Here is an 18989-nt window from a genome sequence, read left to right as displayed (position 1 = left end):
GGTTCATTTATCTGACGTTTATCACGATCGGAACAAACCGGACCTGTCTCCGCAGACCCATATACGATCATAATCGATGCTGCTACCGCCGGCAGCTGAGGTAGCCAACTAAAAGCTGACAATAAAGCTTAGATCTTGAGCTTACAGTTCTCGATCGATTTCCGACAGCGCAAGGCAGGCCTACTCAAAAAAAATACAAACAATATGAAAACAAAAGTGAATAATGGATGCAACACTCAGCGCCAATTGAAATGTTTTTAATGTATTTTATTGACTTCCTATAAAGAGTCAGTCGAAAGGTGATTGACTACGCACAAAAAACAAATACAAAACTCGCACCCAGACACAGAGCAAACTCACATAAATCACGAAATAAATAAAACAATGCAGTATTGAGCGATCTTCTAGACTTGATTTAAATTTCACAAAAATTTTCATCGCTTCCTTTTTCGAATTGAGTGGCTGTAAGTTTGGGAGCGGGCCGATAGCAGGGGTACATTTGGCATATTTAATTTGGTTTGTTGTTGAATTCGCTTAACTGTTGTTTGTTTTCGTTAACAGTAATGGCCGGCTCGGTCCGTTTGGGATGGTAGAAATCCGAGGGGAAGGAGGTAATCTCGGCGAATTTCATTACGTTCATTGAACCGGTCGATCTCTCTCGTTACCAACGGATCAAACTGACTCAGACCCAGACCCCGACACTGGCTGTCCGCTTGAACCCGACATGGCACTTCCTCCTCGGATGGCAGCGCCTCCTCCTCCTTTTCCTTAGCTGACGCACAAAGACCTTTCCATTATTTGCAGTGCTTAGCTCACTAACGGCCTGAAGTGCTTATTGATGTCTTCCCCAAGTCTGGTGTTTGCGCAGACGCAACCAATGACCTTGCAATTGGCCAACGTCACCTCCAATGGTGCTCACCTGGCCCTGCTGCTCCTCCATGCCCTCAATTCGAGATCTGCCACCCAAATGGATTTGCATAATACCGCAGCTGTGTTTGGGCTGCTAACATACTTGGCCACTTACTCATTCTTTGTTCATAATTTCTGCTTTTCATCAGTTATACTCGGCAATATTTGTAACGGCATTTCTTTTGTCATTTAAGGCGCGCGACAGTCATTTGCATTTTACCCGGCCCCTGCCCCTTGCCCTTGCCATGTTGGAAACTTTAATCAGGGGGACGAACCGAAAATTCCGGTTTCTCATTATGTTTCACTTGAAGACAAAGATATATGCATAGTACTGATTCTGCTTTAATCAATGAGCAGCCAAACAACAACAAAAGTATACACCATATATAAATCTTTAATCATATTCAAGTTCTGTCGACCAGGGATGGATTTAACTTTTTGGAAATGAAGTGTCACAAAAATAAATAGGAAGAATAGATAGATGGGTATAAACACGACATACTAATGAATTTAAAATCACAATTATTCCATTTTGGGAGTCTCGAGAATTTATCTTTAAATGATGGGTAAATTGCGGATTAATATGGGCATTAATTTGGAATTTAACGTATCCGGAAGTTTTAAATGTTGAAGTCTTTAATCAGAATTTTGAAATACCAAAGATTTAACCTCAATGTCGTACATTAAACAGTTCATGAACCAAGAAAGTTTGCCTTGGCTTATTGACATAAACATGTTGGCAAATATAAGGTTTATTGATCCGATTTATTAAAATGGTTTTGAAAATATTTTGATTTCATCTCATCTGATGAACTGTCTATCACAAAGTTGAATATTTATTGAGCTGGCCTGCCATAAATAGTTCATGAGCCATGATGGCAAACCTTGAACCATCCCTAGCATTTCTTGGGCTATTCAACTGCTTTCGGGTATTTTTCGTGCCTCAACGCATAAAGCCAAAATGACGCATTACTTCTGCAGTTCATTGGAAGCGAAAATTTAAATCCAATTGCTAACGCTTTTTTTATATTTGTATAATTTGTATAAGCGCAGGAGGGGGTGGAGGGCAGATCGCATATGTGCGCTACGCTTTGCTTAATGTATTTATGGCAATTTCAGGGTCAGCACAAAAAAAATCTACAACAAAACGAAGAAAAATCTCTCGAGCCGCAACAAATGTTTGTTGCCGGTTGGTAGTGCAGCCAGCTCTGGTTGGTGGGTTAAAAGTGTCTCAGCTGCTCTATGTAAATCATGAAAAAAACCGGTTTTCAAATGATTAATTTCATAATTCAATAACAGAGCTAAACAAATATTTTCATGGATTTTGTATATGTCTCCAGTTAGATATTCTTGTTTTCAAAACGGCAAGAGAATCGCAGAGTTCGTGTCAAAGTGTGTTATTGTTTTTAGCGGATTTGGATTGAGCTTATCTGACTGACTTGATCTTATTGCTAATTGTTGTCGCAGATTCTTTATCATTGTAGAAATGGTGAAAATTTGTACATGGTTCTAACAAATTGCAGGCCATTAAGGAAGTTGGCCGAGACAAGGCAGTTGTGTTTAATAACGACATTCGTTGCGAAAAGGGGTGTTTTTTGTCTGCGTACAAGCGTAAAATAAAAGTTGGCAACAAGAATCGGTCAAGGTCGTCACAATCACTCAAGGAAATGGTGTCCACATGCGGGGAATGATAAAGCCAGAAATGGGATTGGCCTGGCCATAAAATTGTTGTCTCATCTGTGTGCCTGCGAAAAGTCGAGGCCAACAGAGAAAAATAACAATATAGAACACCCGGTGTGTCTGAGCTGGCAAAATCCTCAAGGGCAGTCCGCTGAATGAGAAACTCTATAAATATGGGCGCGATTGTTTAATAACCCAATGTAGCGGCTTACAAGAAAGAATTCTAAATCCTTGAAATTATCAACCAATCGTCGCAGAATTTCTTTATAATGTGAATAGCCTCTTGTAACCTCTACAGGCTAAGCAACTTTGTATTTATTTGGTTTCCCCATGTCATATCTTATCTGGTTTCTCACAGACTGTCATAACTTATTACCGAGCCAAGCAATAAAAGAGTCGAATTTCTACGATAACCCCCAGATCAACCCATATGATAATCAGTTTCAGAACATAGCTACCGCAATAACAAAATGTATGTAACTATTTCCCAAGATATCTTATCTTATGCCCGCCCATATCAGAGCTTTCCTCGTTTGACATCGACCAAACCCTTTGTTTACATTTTCCTTAACCGTCTTTATGGTAGTCGCTGTGAACCCATTATTCGTTCTTTTAGGTCAAAGATAATATTTTATGTGGTTTTTTATTAGTCAAGCTTTCGACCTGTTCGGCTGCCTTGAGTGAAATATTAAGCCAATTACCTTACACAACACCGATCTGAAATGCTCCAGTCCAAATCGGGAAGCTATTATGAACTTGCTTTGCCATTCGCTTCCTACCCCTCCCACTCTTTTGTTTGTCGAAATCGGAATCGGATTCTGGATCTGAATCAACGAATCATTAATATCCAATTACAGTTGGCCATAAAAGCTGTTCTAATTTGCACGCAGCGCGTCATTAATCATAAATCAAAACGCCAAAAGAGTTTGGCTACCATGGAACTATAGCTATTCCTTTTATTAACTGCCGCGAGGCCGTAAGCGGCTTTTCCGCGACAGACGCCAGTCAGAGATCAGAGATCGCTGATCGGTTCAATTCGGTTCGTTTCTTGGCCAATAGTCTTTCCAGCCTACGGAGAGATCCCAGATACACAGCGTGTGCGCTCAAGTAGTTTTCTTGGCGGGTGCGCAGGCGTTGAGCTTTTGTCATATACTCGTACATATATACAGATGCAGGTCGGAACCAACGAACAACCGAGTGTTTGATGTCGTACTTGTAGCCAAAGTCACTTTCAGCTTCAGTTCGGTTCTGTGTTTCTCATAATTTGTGCCCAAATTTAGATGCTTTTTGGGGGCCACGTGGGCGAGCTGTGAGCACATAACCGACAAAAATTTTCGTAATCGCTCAATGAGAGCTGGTTTGCCTTATTAGCATATACTTCTTGGATCTTAAGTTTGGTAGTAGCTGGAGCATTGAGCACTGCATAGGTCAGTTATCTTTCTCAATCAGCTGATTCATTCCAAGATCGCTGCCCACCCGCACTTGTGGATCTCGTTGTCTGGGCTTCTTGGGGTGGGTGTGGTGAGTGGATGTAACATGAGCATGAACATGAACACTGCCTGCCGAGCTACCGATGTGTTATTGACACAGTTTCTGGCCTCGATCGGAGTCTAGGGTGCTGGGTTCAGTTCATATCCCAATGCTTCACATTGTGTCATTCCTCGAACCATGAAGTACTCTCAAAGGCATTTGGCCGGAGGTAGAGGTGGGCTGCTGCCAGATAGCCAACAGCTGAGGTAGCCATCCGGCCGAGTTGATTAACTTGATTGGTAACGCAAAACCGATTCGCCAACACACGTCTCGCATTAGCTTGCCGGCCGCCTGGCTTAAGAATCCGGCGGCAAGGCAAGCGTGGAGCGGCTTACCTGCTAAGTAGCTGAGTTTCTGAGCAGCTAAGTAGCTTTCCATGTTGTCCATGCGGCTGGGCGTTGCTCCAAGGACGGCCATTCATCCGTCGTTTGGTTAGGTAATATTTCTCGAGATCAAACTAACCGGACACCTTTCTTTTTGCAGTTTCGATGACAGCATCTCATCCCGTCGACGCAAGGAGCGTTCGAAGCGTTCGCACCGCAAATCGCCTGCCGCAAGTCGGCGGCAGCACAAGTACCGCTACAGGGACGAGACCTCCCACTCGAGCTCCCGTCGCCGGCATCGTGATCGCGCCAAGGATGAACGCGACAGCGGGCGCAACAACCGCCAGTCGCAGGCTAAGGTAAAAACTTTTCATTTTATACACACCACACAGCAAACAAGTGAAAATTGTAGGCAGGGCAACGAAAAAAAAATTGAAAATCAAAAGATCACAAACTAAGAACGAAAACTAAAAACAAAACAAAATGGTAAAAGAACAAATTAAACGGACAGATACAACGTATGCGACTACATCGGACCGTTTTCAGTTAACCATTGCCTGCGTTCTATATCCCTGTGCATTGCCAAAAGCAGTGCCACTCGTTTGATAAGTGCTAGAATATCGCTTGTATCGACTCCCCTGCCATGCTGTTCTTCAAGCGGTATCTTGAAAAGTCGCAGCAGGTGGCCGATCACTTTGAGAGCTCCCAGATCCCGTGCTACATAAAGATGCGTGACCTGCCAGCGCCACCAGTCGTAGATCACTGTCGCGATCTGATTTTGGCCAGCTGTCCGCTGCGATTTATGCAATACACCGATGATTGGATAGTGGTTGAGTACTTTGCCGATCACGACAGCGATTATCTAGTAAGCATGTCCCCTCGCAGCCAGCATGTTGTGTTATCTATCGATCGTTTGTCGGCGCAACAATCACCCACCCCTCGCGACTTGGCTAACCCAATCATAGATGTATGTGAATGTTGTATCCCCGATTCTTGATTACAAGTCGAGTGGATCAGTGAAGTGATCATCGCACTATCACGATCGTTCGCCATTGCTCCCTCCTTTCTTATCTTTGCTGCGATGAGCTAAATTTGTCGTTAGATGTGTCACATTGCTTTGGTCTTGGTCTTGTGGTACAGTGATTACATGAAGAATGTATTGTAATCAGTGTTCTGGAATGATACTGCAACTGAATATGGAAATGATTGTAAAAGGGCTTCAAGAGGCGAAGCACTCGAAAACTCGGAGAGCAGCATGAGTTGTGTGTGGTCGTTGATAAGATTGTATTTAGCGCAAAGTAACTTGGTTGAGCAAGGCCTTTAAAGTGTGTTGAAATTAGGAATTTTAAATAGAGCATGCGGAAATATGAGTTGGTTGCAGTCATATAGAATATAGCAATCAATATCTCTTTGTGTGCTAGTAGTTACCTATCTCTAAACTTGCTATTTAATTAACTATGACCTTAAAGCAATAGAAATTAAATGATAACCTTAATGTATCAACCGCAACGACAGTTTTCAGGATTAACATAGCTAACAAACTTAATGATCCATATAAATGAAAGTAACTTAAGAACTATTTATTTATTTAAAATTAAAGAACGAAAAAAGGAAACGCTACTAAGTGACAACCATCAGTAGTAAAATGATACTTAAAAAGAACACTTAAACGAAACCTTGGCAATATAATTGTAGAAATTAAGCAATTTCTATGCGATCTGCGTGCCATCTCGCAGTATGAAAAACAGCTCTTAATTAATGAAGATCTTTATAGTTCCCATTCACTGTTGGTCGTTCTTTATAGTTTACCCTGTATCCATCACACCCCGCTGTCCTAGTTATTTTTGTTCAATTGATCATTTGACATTAACTCGTTGACGGCGGGCAGAGTTTTCTTCTCTGCTCTGCAATACGATGTGATGAGATGAGATACTACTGCTTCTGCTGCTGCTGTTGATGATGCGGACTGCTCCTCGCCAGCTTTGCCAGTTGCCCATGTCGCCGCCAATTAAGTGGGCTGAGTAACTCGCATAGAATTCCCTCCGCGTCATCGTTAAGCGCCGCCAAGATTCAGTACTTTCAGCAGTTGGAGCAGCAGCTCATCATCCGAAATGCGGAGAAGACGGCGAATGGCGGCTGTGGCCTGGAGTCGGATTTGGAGGAGCAGGAGGAGGGTTTCGGCAATGGAGAGAGCGTGGCCATAACCCCCTGCCTGATGCTGAAGCGGCAGCGCAACCACTTCGATCTGGTGGCCCTGTGTGATATGCCCGTGGACAAGTACGCCGGCGACAATTGGATCGTCGAGGATTACTTTGTAGACCACAATGACGACTACCTAGTGAGTCACAAAATTGTAGATTCAGAGATTGTCGGCGAGTATCTTTCGTTGCCTTGTGTTGCATGGTTGGCGTCCCTTTTTCGCCGCTCCCAAAAAGAAACCTACATTATAGACAAGAATAATAGCACTGCTAAAAATTTGTAAAACATCGTTTAGAAACGGAGTGGATAACCCTTTTGAATCTTGGGTATATTTAAAATCATATTTGCTGTAAACGGATTTCATAAATGCAGTGATGCGAATAACCATTTCAGTCACAAAAATTACTTTGAATTTCTTATTAATCTTCAAATGTATTATTAATCTTCAAATGTCTTAATTCCAAAGACACATTTAGGCAAGTTTCTGGAAGCCGTGATACTAAGCAGATGATTTATTGGGATTGCTATTATTTTGACCGCAGCTATATACATTGAATTTACACGGGGCTCACTCTCCATGTCTGTACCCATTCCCTATATATATTTATCGATTCTGAGAGCGACGCCTTGGGGATTCCTCTTCGTGCTCTGCGCATGTCCCTCCAAACCATGGCCCATGGTGCACAGCTGATGTTTCTTTCTGGGAGATGCGCGCGCAGCTTCATCCCGCGGAAAACATCTTCTTCGGCCGTGTATTTGCCATTTGCTCTAAAACCATTGGAAAATTATAAATACACGCGCCGCAGAAAGACTGCGCTCTTCTCTGCCGCGGGCAGTTTTCGGCTGAGAATTTTCAAATTTGAGGAAACCGAAACAGATTGAAATCTTCGTTTGTTGGCTGTGTGTCGCCGAAACTGCTGCCATATAAACTATATATCGTCGCCACCAGCGTTGTCGTCGTTCCGTCTTCGTCGTGTAACGGTACGGGGATCCCCCCTTTCTCGCCGTCTCTTGTTTTCCCCCACTCCCATCGATCTTCATATCGATCGTCTCCTTTCGCGCACCTTGTTTATCGATATGTGTGCTGTGTGTGCGTTTTTGTGTTTTTGATTTCTTTATTTTTTTTTTTTTTGGCTTAGGACTACCAAATAATCGAATAGAACAATATTTAGAGGTACATACTGGGCGTTTGTGCAATATAGAAACGCATTTTAGCCCGAGAGGAAGGTAGAAAATAAAACGCAATCCCAAAACAATTGCTGGGCACCGTGACATAATCAACCAAAAAACAAAAAACAAACACAAAATCTAAGAACTTTTAAGTGTTTTAAAAATAAAACTGTAGCAGCGGCAAGAACAAAATTGTCGAATACAAAAAAAACATCAAACAAAACAAAATAAGTGTTAAAAAGTGCGCGATATTCGTCGGACTGAGTTTGTTTAAACAAAACAAGATGCAAGATACCAGAGCCAAACTGTTTTATTGACCCCCCGCCAACGGTGGCGAGTAAATAATTAGAAATAACATAAAATGGGATAAGAGTCAGCCAGTCAAGCAGCTGCAAAACGTCCAAAAAGCTGATAGTAAACTTTGCACTTTTCCATCAAGTTTGCAATTACCGAGGCGAAAGATACTTTTAATAGAAGAAGTGTATGGATAGAGAAGGCTAGTGCAACAGTCATACACTCGGATACACAGTAATAAATTACGATCATTTGGGAACTGAAGCAAATATGTACCGTTCTATATGATCGAGGTCTTCCTATGAAAAGTTTTCTTAATGTCGAGTTGTAGTTTTAAAGTAAACTTTAGCTCGATCTCAAGGTTAGGAAAATAAATCTTATTTTGCGCAAATTTAATGTTAGGTAAAAGTTGTAATGAAAGTAATAATATTTTCTGTGTACTCGAAGGCGAAGGAGAAGACAACGCAGCGGCCAAGCAAATCAAAACAAAAACTCAAAACTAACAAATGGAGCACACACGTGTGTGTCTGTTAGTGTTTGTGTGCTACATATACACAAACTATATATTTATATGTGCGCCACAGATCGGCGGGGATTATTCATCAGGCTGCCACATCATCATCATGTTGATCTGCGCCGTTGCGGCGTCTCCTTCTGGTGCCCTCCTCCATCCTCCACTTTCCGCTTAGCTGGCGTTTTCTATAATTTTCGAAAGCTATTTTCGTTAGGCTTGCATTTATATTTAGTTGCCACAACAAACTTATAGCGAAAATCCAAGACACAAACTTGTACATGATACAATTTTGGCCATATGATGCGAACCAAAATAAAAGTCAACTGGGGTGGAAAACTTTTCCCCTTTGGTTTTTCCAACTCGCATGTGTGCGCGCAAGATTGAATGTGTGTTTTCGGTACAGTGAAAGCTAAGCCAGAGATCAATGAAGATCAGAAAATTAATTGAAATCTAAAGTGAATTAAAAATGCAATCAAGTTGAATGTTTTTATCAGAGATCGGAGATCTATCTCTTAAATTAAGTCTGTAAATTCAATTTTCGAAGAATCAACTCCGTGGATGAGGTTTCACTGTACTGGTACCAGCGTCACACGTACTGTGTACTAGGTATAATGCCCGGCTGCGCCAATTTACGTGCGTCGACGTCTATTTGTTAAAATAAGAAACAGATTTCGAACGGAACACAGAAAGGCATGGGAAAAGATGCCAAATGAACCCCACCGAGATATCACACATCAGCCAAAACGATCTTTCCAGGGATATTCATTTATTCACATCGCAATATATCTAGGGCAAGGTGCAGGTCTTTTGGCTAGAATCGCAAGGGGTAAGAGGTTTTTGGCTAGGCGGCGCCGCGATCAATGAGCTCATTGCTGTTTACGATTTGTAATTTGTATATGCTCTATATACCAAAACAAATTGGGGGTGGTATATGCCACATATATGTCGGATGTATATGGGCGCCAAAAAGAAAAGTCTATGGTCGAATGACGACCATTAATACAATTAGTAAGTCAAGTCGCCGGGCATTTGCCAAAATGCCAATGAGACATTGACATTGAGCGTGCGATCGATTGTTCCGATCCGATCTGATCCGAATAGAACCAATACGAACTGATCCGATTTTGTGCAGGTTTCCTTTGCCGCCAGCACTGGCAGCCTCGCGAGTCTTGCCCAGCTAGTCAAACCCAAAGCAATTCGAGGGAGACGCCAGTGCAATATTAGATAATCGAGTACTTTTTTCCCCTTGGGACCAAGAAAGAAAACTGACCAGGAACCGGAGAAATCACCAACCCCAGCCTACGGAATGTCCAACGAACTCAGCGAACTCATCGCCCTCGGCTGTCCGGATCTCACGGCCCAGAAGCCGGAGGGTGGCAGCACCAAGGTGGAGTTGATTCTCAACACGGAGCGCCGCCTGAGCATCAAGCAGATGACGGCCACGGATTTGGCCACTATAAGGGCGGCAGCCGCCGCCGAAGCAGAGGCCAGATCTAGGGCCCACGCAGAGGCGGAAGCGCGAGCAATCGCCCAGGAACAGTTGCGACAGGCCCGCGAGGCCGAGTCCAAGGCCAGAGCACGTGCTGCCCTCGAGGTGCAGGCCCAATTACAGCGGGTGATGGAGAGCGAGAAGCGCAGGCAGAAGGAGGAAGAAGAGGAGCGCGAAAAGCAACAGGATGAGGAAGAAAATGATGAAGAAGATGAGGATGAAGATGAAGAACTAGCCAAAGGTTCCCTCCCGTCCAACTCAGGCCCTAGGGAACGAATTACCTCCCTGCCCGGTAACATGGATGATGCCATGGAGATGCAACTGCTTAGCCTTTCGCATCCCAAGGCCTCATCCAAGGACGATTCCCCACCCACGAAGAGCACCTCCCACCTGGCCGACTCTATTGAGCTGCTTCGAATGCAGCGTGCAGCTCGCGGAGCCCGGTCCCACAATCGCACCCGCGAGCGATCCATTTCGCCAGACCGTAATCACGAAAGGAGCGCTGCTCCCGATCGCCTCCAGAGTTCCGCCAGCATGAGCAGTCTGGACTCTGCTTGCGTCAGTGCCTCGGCATCAGCCTCACGACAGCCCAGCAAGGCAGCCAGTCGACGGGGCAGCACCTCTAGTACCTCTGGGGTGGAACCACCTGTGGCAGCCGCTTCCCAGACAACCAAATTTCCCCTCGCTAAGACGGTATCAGCGCCTAATGTAATGAACCGTCGCCGCAGCAGCCTCACCTCACTCTTCCCGGGACCCTCACCATTGGTGGCACCCGAACCATCTCTGCATACAGACCCCGATCCAAAGGTTCAACAACAGATAGAGGAGGAGCATCGGAGGGGGCGAATGGATGATAGTTACCGTGAGATACCCACCGGAAAGATGGTGCATCGCACCAAGACACCGCCACCAGTGGGCACCAATCTCGGAGTAAGCCTAAAGCGAGTGACAGCGCCCAGTGGATCAATAACCATCAAGCCCAAGGAGTCACCCATGCTTGGAGTGGTTCTGCGCAGAGTAGAAAAGAAAACAGTGCCGCAGAAGAGCATTCTGGATGACGATAAACCACTGTACCACTTCTCCATTGTGCGCAGCGACCACAAGGAACATGTGCCTGACAAGAAACCGAAACCCAAGCCCGCTCCTCCAGCTGTTAAGCCAAGTCCCGGTGGCATCCTTACCGGACCTCAAGTTACTCGTATCGCTCCCAAGCAAGCAATGCCCGTAAAACCCCAGCGACCTATGCCCGGCGTGCCCATCACAATTACCAAGATCGAAGGCGACAAGATCATCATCATCAAGAAGATCATTGTGCCAAAGAACAGTAAAATACCGGAGCAATACCTGCAGGTTGGTCGTCGTCCTCGTTCTCGTCGTGTTGGTTATCGCTCTGTGGTGTCTGTAGCTCGTCTGGTGTTTGGTGTCTCCTTCCTCCTGTGTTCTGTTCGAAATCTTTTTTATAGAATTTACCTCGATGGTAGGAACACATTATTACACTTTAAATTAGGGTGAGTTATAGGGTTTTAAAAACAGGAAGTGCAAAGGTTATTTTTGTATATGATTAAATTGAACACTAAAACAAACGCACACACAGATCACACCTCAAGAAACCGCGAATAAGCTGAATAAACGAGTTCAGCTGAAATAGATTGCAAACCACGCTGAATCAACGGATTCAACTGAAATCGGATCTTTAATTCATAGAACCCAAACGGTTCACAGTGCGCGATCGTTTTCTATAGATGAGTGAAGATGCCGGCAAACCAGCAATTACAGTGCCTCCAACGGTTTCCTCCTCCTCCGCCGTCGCATCGTCGCCAAATCTAAGAACCAAAGAGGAAACCCAGGCAGCCATGCAGAAACCGACACCACCACCGGCCAGTGGTCAACAATTCTTCCAGGTGGTCTCCCCGCAATTCGCCTCAGTGATGTCTTCCAGCATACCAGAGAGCAAATGTGCAGTGCGTTCACCAATATCTTCACCCTTGGCCATCCGGAAAAGCCGTCCACCTCTGCTGCCGGCTAGTCCCAAGTCCACGCCTCCACTACCGCGGAAACACCATCCACTTGCCTACAACGCGGCCACGGGAACCATCAGTAGTGCCTCGGCAGCAGCGTTGCCCTCTCGTTTAATGGCCACCATTGCCTCGAGCCCGGCCTCGAGTATATCGCTGTCCTCATCCAGTTCACCTTCATCATCGCCGCCTCCGCCAGTGCCATGTCGGGCCCCAAAGAATGTCAACAAACCCTCTGCTCCCGCCGCACCTCCGTCCAAAGAGATCAGTCTGGACAAATTGCTGCAACAGCAACAGGAGCTGGAGGAGAAGTCGGCAGCAGCTAAGAACAGCGCCAAGTTGGATGCGAATTTCTATGATGCCGAGATCGAGATGATGAACAAGTATCTGAAGAGTTTGCCCGACTACAGCGAGCTGGATAGGAAGCTGCACCAAGAGTTCCAGGAGTGCGAAGATCTCTATGACAGGATCAAGCGTCAGCAGCAGCCATTGGCCAAGTCCATTTCGCAACAGTCGGTGACGAAGGCTGCTCCAGGAGCGGGAATCCAGCCAGTCTCCTCTGGACTATCCAAGTCTTCTTCAATTAACTTTGCCCAAAATCCCAACAGCCGAGGAGGTGCCCCGCGAATGGCATATCCCTCCATATTTTCACAGTCTGTAGGCGAGCCAAAGCTGCAGCGCAGCATTTCCAGTTCGAATATGCCGCTAAGTACGCCGGCTCCTATGCGTCCGCTACCCGCAAAGAACGGAATGCAAAGTGGTTCGAATCTGTCCCTAAACAAGCAGTTGATGAACGAATTCTGGAGCGAGAATCTAACTAGCTCCCAAAAGCGACAAACACCAAAGCGCACCTTTTGGAACTACGAGAAGATCTGTGGGGCGCAATTAGGTGATGCTGGACAGCCCTTTAAAGTGGATGCCAAGACCGCCAAGAAACTGGCTATATTTGATCCCACAGTGGCAGAGGCGGCGCAGAAGGAGCTACAGAGACCTCAACAGCCACAGGTGGCCCAACATTATCCCCATAAGCTGCAGAAGAATGCCTCCCTGTCGCATCTGGATCTCAAAGTGCGTCAGGCGGTGACCAAGGACGATCTCTACAAGCTGATCTGCAACGAGCAATCTCCATCGGCGGGAACGAGTTTCGTGAGCAGAGTGCCGGTTAAGCAGCAACCTCCAGCACAGCAGCAACAGGTGTTGCCAAAGAGCGTTTCCATGACCCATGTGCCGGGTGGTGGCCAACCCATGGGAGCTCCTCTGCTGAGGACTTCTAGCCGCACGCATATACCCTGCTATATGAAGAATCTGCCTTCGTTGAGCAGGAGCACTTCTAACTCTGCGATACTAATGACGCAACCACGCAAGGAACCTCCACCTAAAGAGCCACTCAAAGCTGCGCCACCACCTCCAGCGTTGGCTGCTGCTCCTCCGACTGTTAGCAAACCCAGTGGTGTTTTGAAAAGCTCCAGCAGTTCCTGTGTGCCTTCGCCTCGCTGTGCCGCCGCCTTCTTCCGTCGGCCGCAGGAATCCAGCAATCCCCAGCAGCAACATCACCAGCCACTGCAGCAACCGCAACATGTGGCGCCCATAGAGGAGTCAGGCCCAGGCGATTCCGCTTCTCTAGAACGAAAATCGGAGAAGAGCAATAGCACGATAAGCACGAGCAGCTTTACGGTGACCAACTGTTGCACCACCCACTTGCCGCAGCTCTCGAAGTTTACCTCATCGTTCCACATTGCCCCTACCACGGCAACAACCACAGCGTCAACAGCCACAATAACCCCAACTGCAGCAGCAACAACAAGCGATCACCAGCAGCAGCAACAAAGTGGTGCAGCAGCGGCGTTGTCTGCCAACTTGGAGGTGCCAACATCGTCATCGTCGTCAGCGGCCACAAAGCGCCAGAAAGATGTCGACAACAAGCTAGAAAAATGCTTGAACGACATGCTAAAGTTGAAGACCACAACCAACAACAGCAACAGCACTAGTACCAGCACTAATAATGCAATCATGTCGCAGTCGCTGACAGGGGAACACAAAGACCCGAAGACTGCAGTCGAAGGCCCCACGAGCAGCAGCACCAGCAAGTATGTGGGTGAATCTCAGATCCCCGTGCCAGTGCAGCTCTACGATCCGCAGAAGCCGTTGCTTCAACAACAGCAGCAACAAAGGATTTGCTATCCTATCGGAAAGTCGAACTCTACCTCACAGCTGCCCATGGGTGGCTACCAGAGATTGCTGCAGCAGCAGAAGCAGCAACAACAGCAGCAACCACATCAGCAACAGCAGCCATACCAGGAGCAGCAGCAATACCCCCAACACAAACGACCCTTCCTGAATTGGAATAGCTTTGCATGTTCGGCCATGAATGGAGCAAGTGATCCCTTCATGCAGCAGCAGCATATGCCTGCCCAGCAGCAACAGAATCTGCCCCACAAGCTGCAACAGTCGTATTCCTCCTCGCATGTGCCCAAGCAGGCGCCCAAATCGGGACTGGCAATGTTTTTGCAGAAGAACACCAACAAGGAGAACAAGTTTGGGCAGCCGTTGCAGCACCAGCCGCCCGGTATGATGCCCCAGATGTACGGCTACCAGGCGCCCCAGCCGCAATCCAAGATGAGCTATCCCCGCACCGGTGCCCCACTGACGCATTCGGCCTCCTTTAGCTCCGCCCAGAGGCCCACGGCCCTGCAGTTCCACCAACAACATCAGCAGCAACAGCAACATCAGCAACAACAGCAACACCAACACCCGCAGCAACAACACCAGCATTCCAACTTTGGCCTGGGCATGATGAGTAGGAATTACTATAATGTACCAAAGCAACCAGATCGCAAGCCGCTGCAGACCTTTGATCCGTATGCCTATCCCAAGCCGAATCAGATGCAGCCGGTCAAGTATCAGCAGCAGCAACAGCACCACCAACACCAACAGCAGCAACCGCATCCGCATACGCAGTTTCTAAATGCTTCCGCTGGAGGTGGAGGTGGCGGTGCCGTTGGTCTTCAATACGATCCAAATACAAATACGCAATTGTTTTACGCGTCCCCGGCGTCATCGTCGTCGAACATGCAACCGCAGCAACCACAACAGCAGCAGCAGTCGCAGCTACAACAAAGCAATTCTGTCATATTCAATCACTCAAGCCAGCAACACCAACCACATCAACAGCAGCAGCAGAATGAAATGTCCAAGTCCGCTTTGGGACTGCATTTTATCGAGGTAGATTCTATTCGTCAAACTTATTTTTGTCTTGTGTTCGTGTTGCACATGTGTTTGAAAAATATGCCCAAATGCCCACTAACAACATGCTACGCTTCCAAAGAAAGTTTTCCCCAAAATAGCCGGCTGACTCATCGATGGGCTCCAAAAGGCCTCCGACGAAGACGATGATGACGATTGCCCCCCTGTTTCTCTAGTTGCCTTCGCTTTGCTAATTTTTTTTGGCCCCCAAGTTTGTACTTCCTGTACTTTTGGTGGCGTTTCAAGTGTGAAGCGTTCCCAAGAACAGAAACACTTTATTGCTTACCTCCAACCTTACAATCTCGGTCCCCTTGGCGTCTACACCGATCTCTTGGCCTCTTGGCAGGCTCTTGCACTTGTCGACATCGACAACATTGCACAATCGACTTAAGACTGCGGGAAATTCAATGTCAATTTCCTCGGCGGGACGAGCACTATAAATAGTCTCTGGCTACTTAATTTATGTGTGTTTACTTGAATGCAGCGCTTAAACATTTTTTTTTGGTTATTTTTTAACTGCTTCCAAGATTTTTATTTGTTTAAATAATTTAATGCCAAACAGCGACCTCAATGTAATCGTTTTAATAATTAAAAAACACTAAACAACACGGAGCGCGTTCAGCAGAATCGAATTTCTAAAAATATGTAACACTCACGACCTGCTCTCGCGCTCTCCAACAGAAATGACTGATCGATCCGGAGACTGACTCGACTACTAAATACCCTAATTTCACTCCTCAACCCTCCTTAAACTTAATATTTTGATTGAATGCAAATATACCACAGCCTTTAACTTTTGGCAATGAAAAGTGGTTCCAAGTTTTTGGGTAATACCACTCTAATTAGGGTACATAATACCTTACCCTATCTCACAGCTCTTTTGCAGTTAGTTTTTTTGGCTTCTTTCGGTCGCTGCAAACAATAATAGCAACGGGAAGAGGCGCACACTCAGTTCAGCTCTCCCGCAGATCTTACGGCCGTGTTCTTTGCTCGGGGTTCTCGACATCGCCGATATTTTCAATCTTTATAATTAGTATTTGTGGCGTGCGCTTTCGTTCATGTTGCGCTGATTTTGGTTTGTTTTTTTCGACCAATGCGCAGGCAATCGGCAATCGGTGAAGGAAACGCGCTGTGAAATCGCCTGGGAAATCGGAAACGAAAATTAAAATCCAAAATTGGATGGCTCTAAGTGCGTGTGAAAGAAAGGGGACTTAAAATGCAGTTTTTATGAAACAACAATTTGAATTTGTCGCAGTGGCGGGGGCGACTGCAACTTACCTCTGTTGTGTGTGTCTATTTCCGTCGAAGCTGCCGAATCTCTTACAATTTCAATTATTTTTACACATAAATACGCTCTTCTATACTAGATCTCTACGTACATATTGCCACTCCGAGAACGTACAATACATTTATATTTTATTTGTCTACAACAAACTCATGCTCCCAACAAATACCAGAAATCAGTACAATTAATGAAATAGACCAAGTCGGAAGAGCACGATCCTCCGTATCCGCAAAAAATTCAAACGGCCAGACGGTACACCCACCCACAACCAGCCCCTAAGAGGCGTTAAGTATTATCCGATTGTCGTCATCGTCATCTCGGGCGAGACCCACGCGAAACCGACCGCAAAGGGGAGATTCGAGATCCGAAAAAGCCAAGAAATGGCCACATTTCTGAATCGTTTTCATCGCGAAAAAAGCGAAAAGATATTGCCCACGGCAGCGTCGGCGGCGGCCGTTGAAAATGGAAAAACAGCTGACGCGGAGGCGGTACAGCAGCGTCCGCAGCGGCGGTACATGCGCAGCGCCACCGCCGCCAGCGTCACGCAGCTGCTCTCTGAAAGCTGCAACAGTCTGCTGCAGCGGTTTCGACGCAATCCGAGCGAACGACCTGATAATAAACAGCAGCAACATCAGCAGCAACATCAACAGCAACAGCAACACCAGCAGCAACAGCAACACCAACAGCAACAACGCAATCGGTAATCGATGCAAAAGAAATCAAGCAAAAGATTTATAATTTATTTTTAATTTTGCGTGCCTTCTTTTACTTTCGTCGCCTTTCGTCAAACGAAAAACTCGGTCAAAACTCGCTCATTGCTTTTCCCTCTATTTTCATTTCACTCGCCTCGGGATTTTATTTCTGCCTCTGGCTCTGGCGTTGATTTAAGCAGAGTGGTCAGCGCGTAATTGCGAGTTTAGTTGCAGCGCGTCACTCCGCGGTCGAAAGTATCTCGCGATCGGATCATTTCTTCGTTTCGTATATTGCATTTCCCATCTCTCGGCCAACTGCCTTTTGGCCATCGAAAAGAAGGCCAATTATGTAAACGGCTCGAGTGCGTTTTTAATCGCGTTGAACTCGCACCTGAACTTCCAGTAGTGCGACGATCTCGAAAAGTGTGAAAATCACGTTGCCATAAATCGTGAATGATTGCCAGGGGAGAAAAGATTTGAGTACTGCCTGCAGTCCGAATTTGATTTATCATTTTTAATTGCCAGTCATAAATCAAATAGAGCTTAACAGAGCTCCACAGTCAGACAGTCTTATTTGCGCTGGATACCTCTAATTGTCAATCTTAAGAGTCAATAATTGTTTTGGTGATTAATACCTTTAAACTGAAATGGAAGATAGTTGGCCAAAACTTTGCTTTAAAATGAAATCTGTTTACTTATGTCTTCCAGCATTTCCATAAAACCTCGAAATGTTTGCCAAAATATACGCATTCTTATAAGGCTAACAAAAGTTCAATATTTTCGCCAGAACTTTTGGTTGCACAAAAAAGCTTGCTTTCCCCAAAAGCTTTCACAGCTGTATGCATTCTCTGAGTGATTCTCTTTAGTAGTAGAATTCTTTAAAAATCTCTTCAGCTGTCTTCGGGGAATACCAGATAAATTCTCTAGTTCTATTTGATGTCTGCCAAATTCTTCCTCATTACGCATGTTTATAAAGTATGCGATCTCTCTTTTTCGCTGCTCTTTGTTTAACTGCAATTGCTTCTTTATTATTTATATGCGAGCACGTTTAAAATAAAACGTAAAATGTTTCCCTTTGTTCTTTTTATTTCTTTTCCGCTCAACCAGCAGCACTTTTATTGTTCTTCTGTTGACTTGTTGTTTTGTCGGCGAGAGTTCAAGGCTTTTTCTGCGAAGACTTTCGACTTTTTTGCGCTAACTGACGAACTTTACGATAATTTCCCGTGCGTTTTAATCGTCCAGCTGAAAAAACATTCGAGCATGATAATATACATCCCATCCAACCTTTTTTTTTTTTTTTTTTTTTTTTTTTTCTTCTCTCTCCCCCCCTCTTCTCCCCCCTCCCTCTGGAAAGTGCGCAATATTTTCACACTTTTGACGGAAATGTAAACGATCCAATATTTGCAGCACATTATTTCCTTCATCTACTCGGTTCTCCCCCTCCCCCCTTTTTTTTTTTTATTGTACAAGTTACAAAGTGAAATGCATTGCGATTAAGCGTGCGCTTCGCGTGCGTTTTAATTCGTCCAGCTGGCAGACAAAAGAAGCATTCCCCTACGAAGCGAATCGCATCCAATATACTATCCCATCCACCCACTCGTCTACATATGTTATTTGGGTGTTCTCCCGCTCTCGCTCGCACCCTC

At 45.6% G+C, this 18989-nt stretch overlaps 1 protein-coding gene across 10 annotated transcripts in view; it reads left to right on the top strand.

Moving 5' to 3' along the window:
- LOC108050259 (serine/threonine-protein kinase Doa) overlaps window positions 1–18989 on the top strand; it is a 35351-nt gene that overhangs the window by 8230 nt on the left and 8132 nt on the right. For 4 of the 10 annotated variants that reach the window (XM_017131838.1, XM_017131836.2, XM_017131834.2 and 1 more), the window contains one exon: window positions 4603–4801. In XM_017131838.1, the coding sequence (XP_016987327.1) occupies window positions 4603–4801 (199 nt within the window). The other 6 variants (XM_017131839.2, XM_017131831.2, XM_017131837.2 and 3 more) reach the window with 6 other exon arrangements.

The sequence above is a fragment of the Drosophila rhopaloa genome, unplaced genomic scaffold, assembly GCF_018152115.1.
Source record: "Drosophila rhopaloa isolate 14029-0021.01 unplaced genomic scaffold, ASM1815211v1 contig_178, whole genome shotgun sequence".
NCBI lineage: Eukaryota > Metazoa > Arthropoda > Insecta > Diptera > Drosophilidae > Drosophila > Drosophila rhopaloa.
This window is presented reverse-complemented; position numbering and strand designations above follow the sequence as displayed.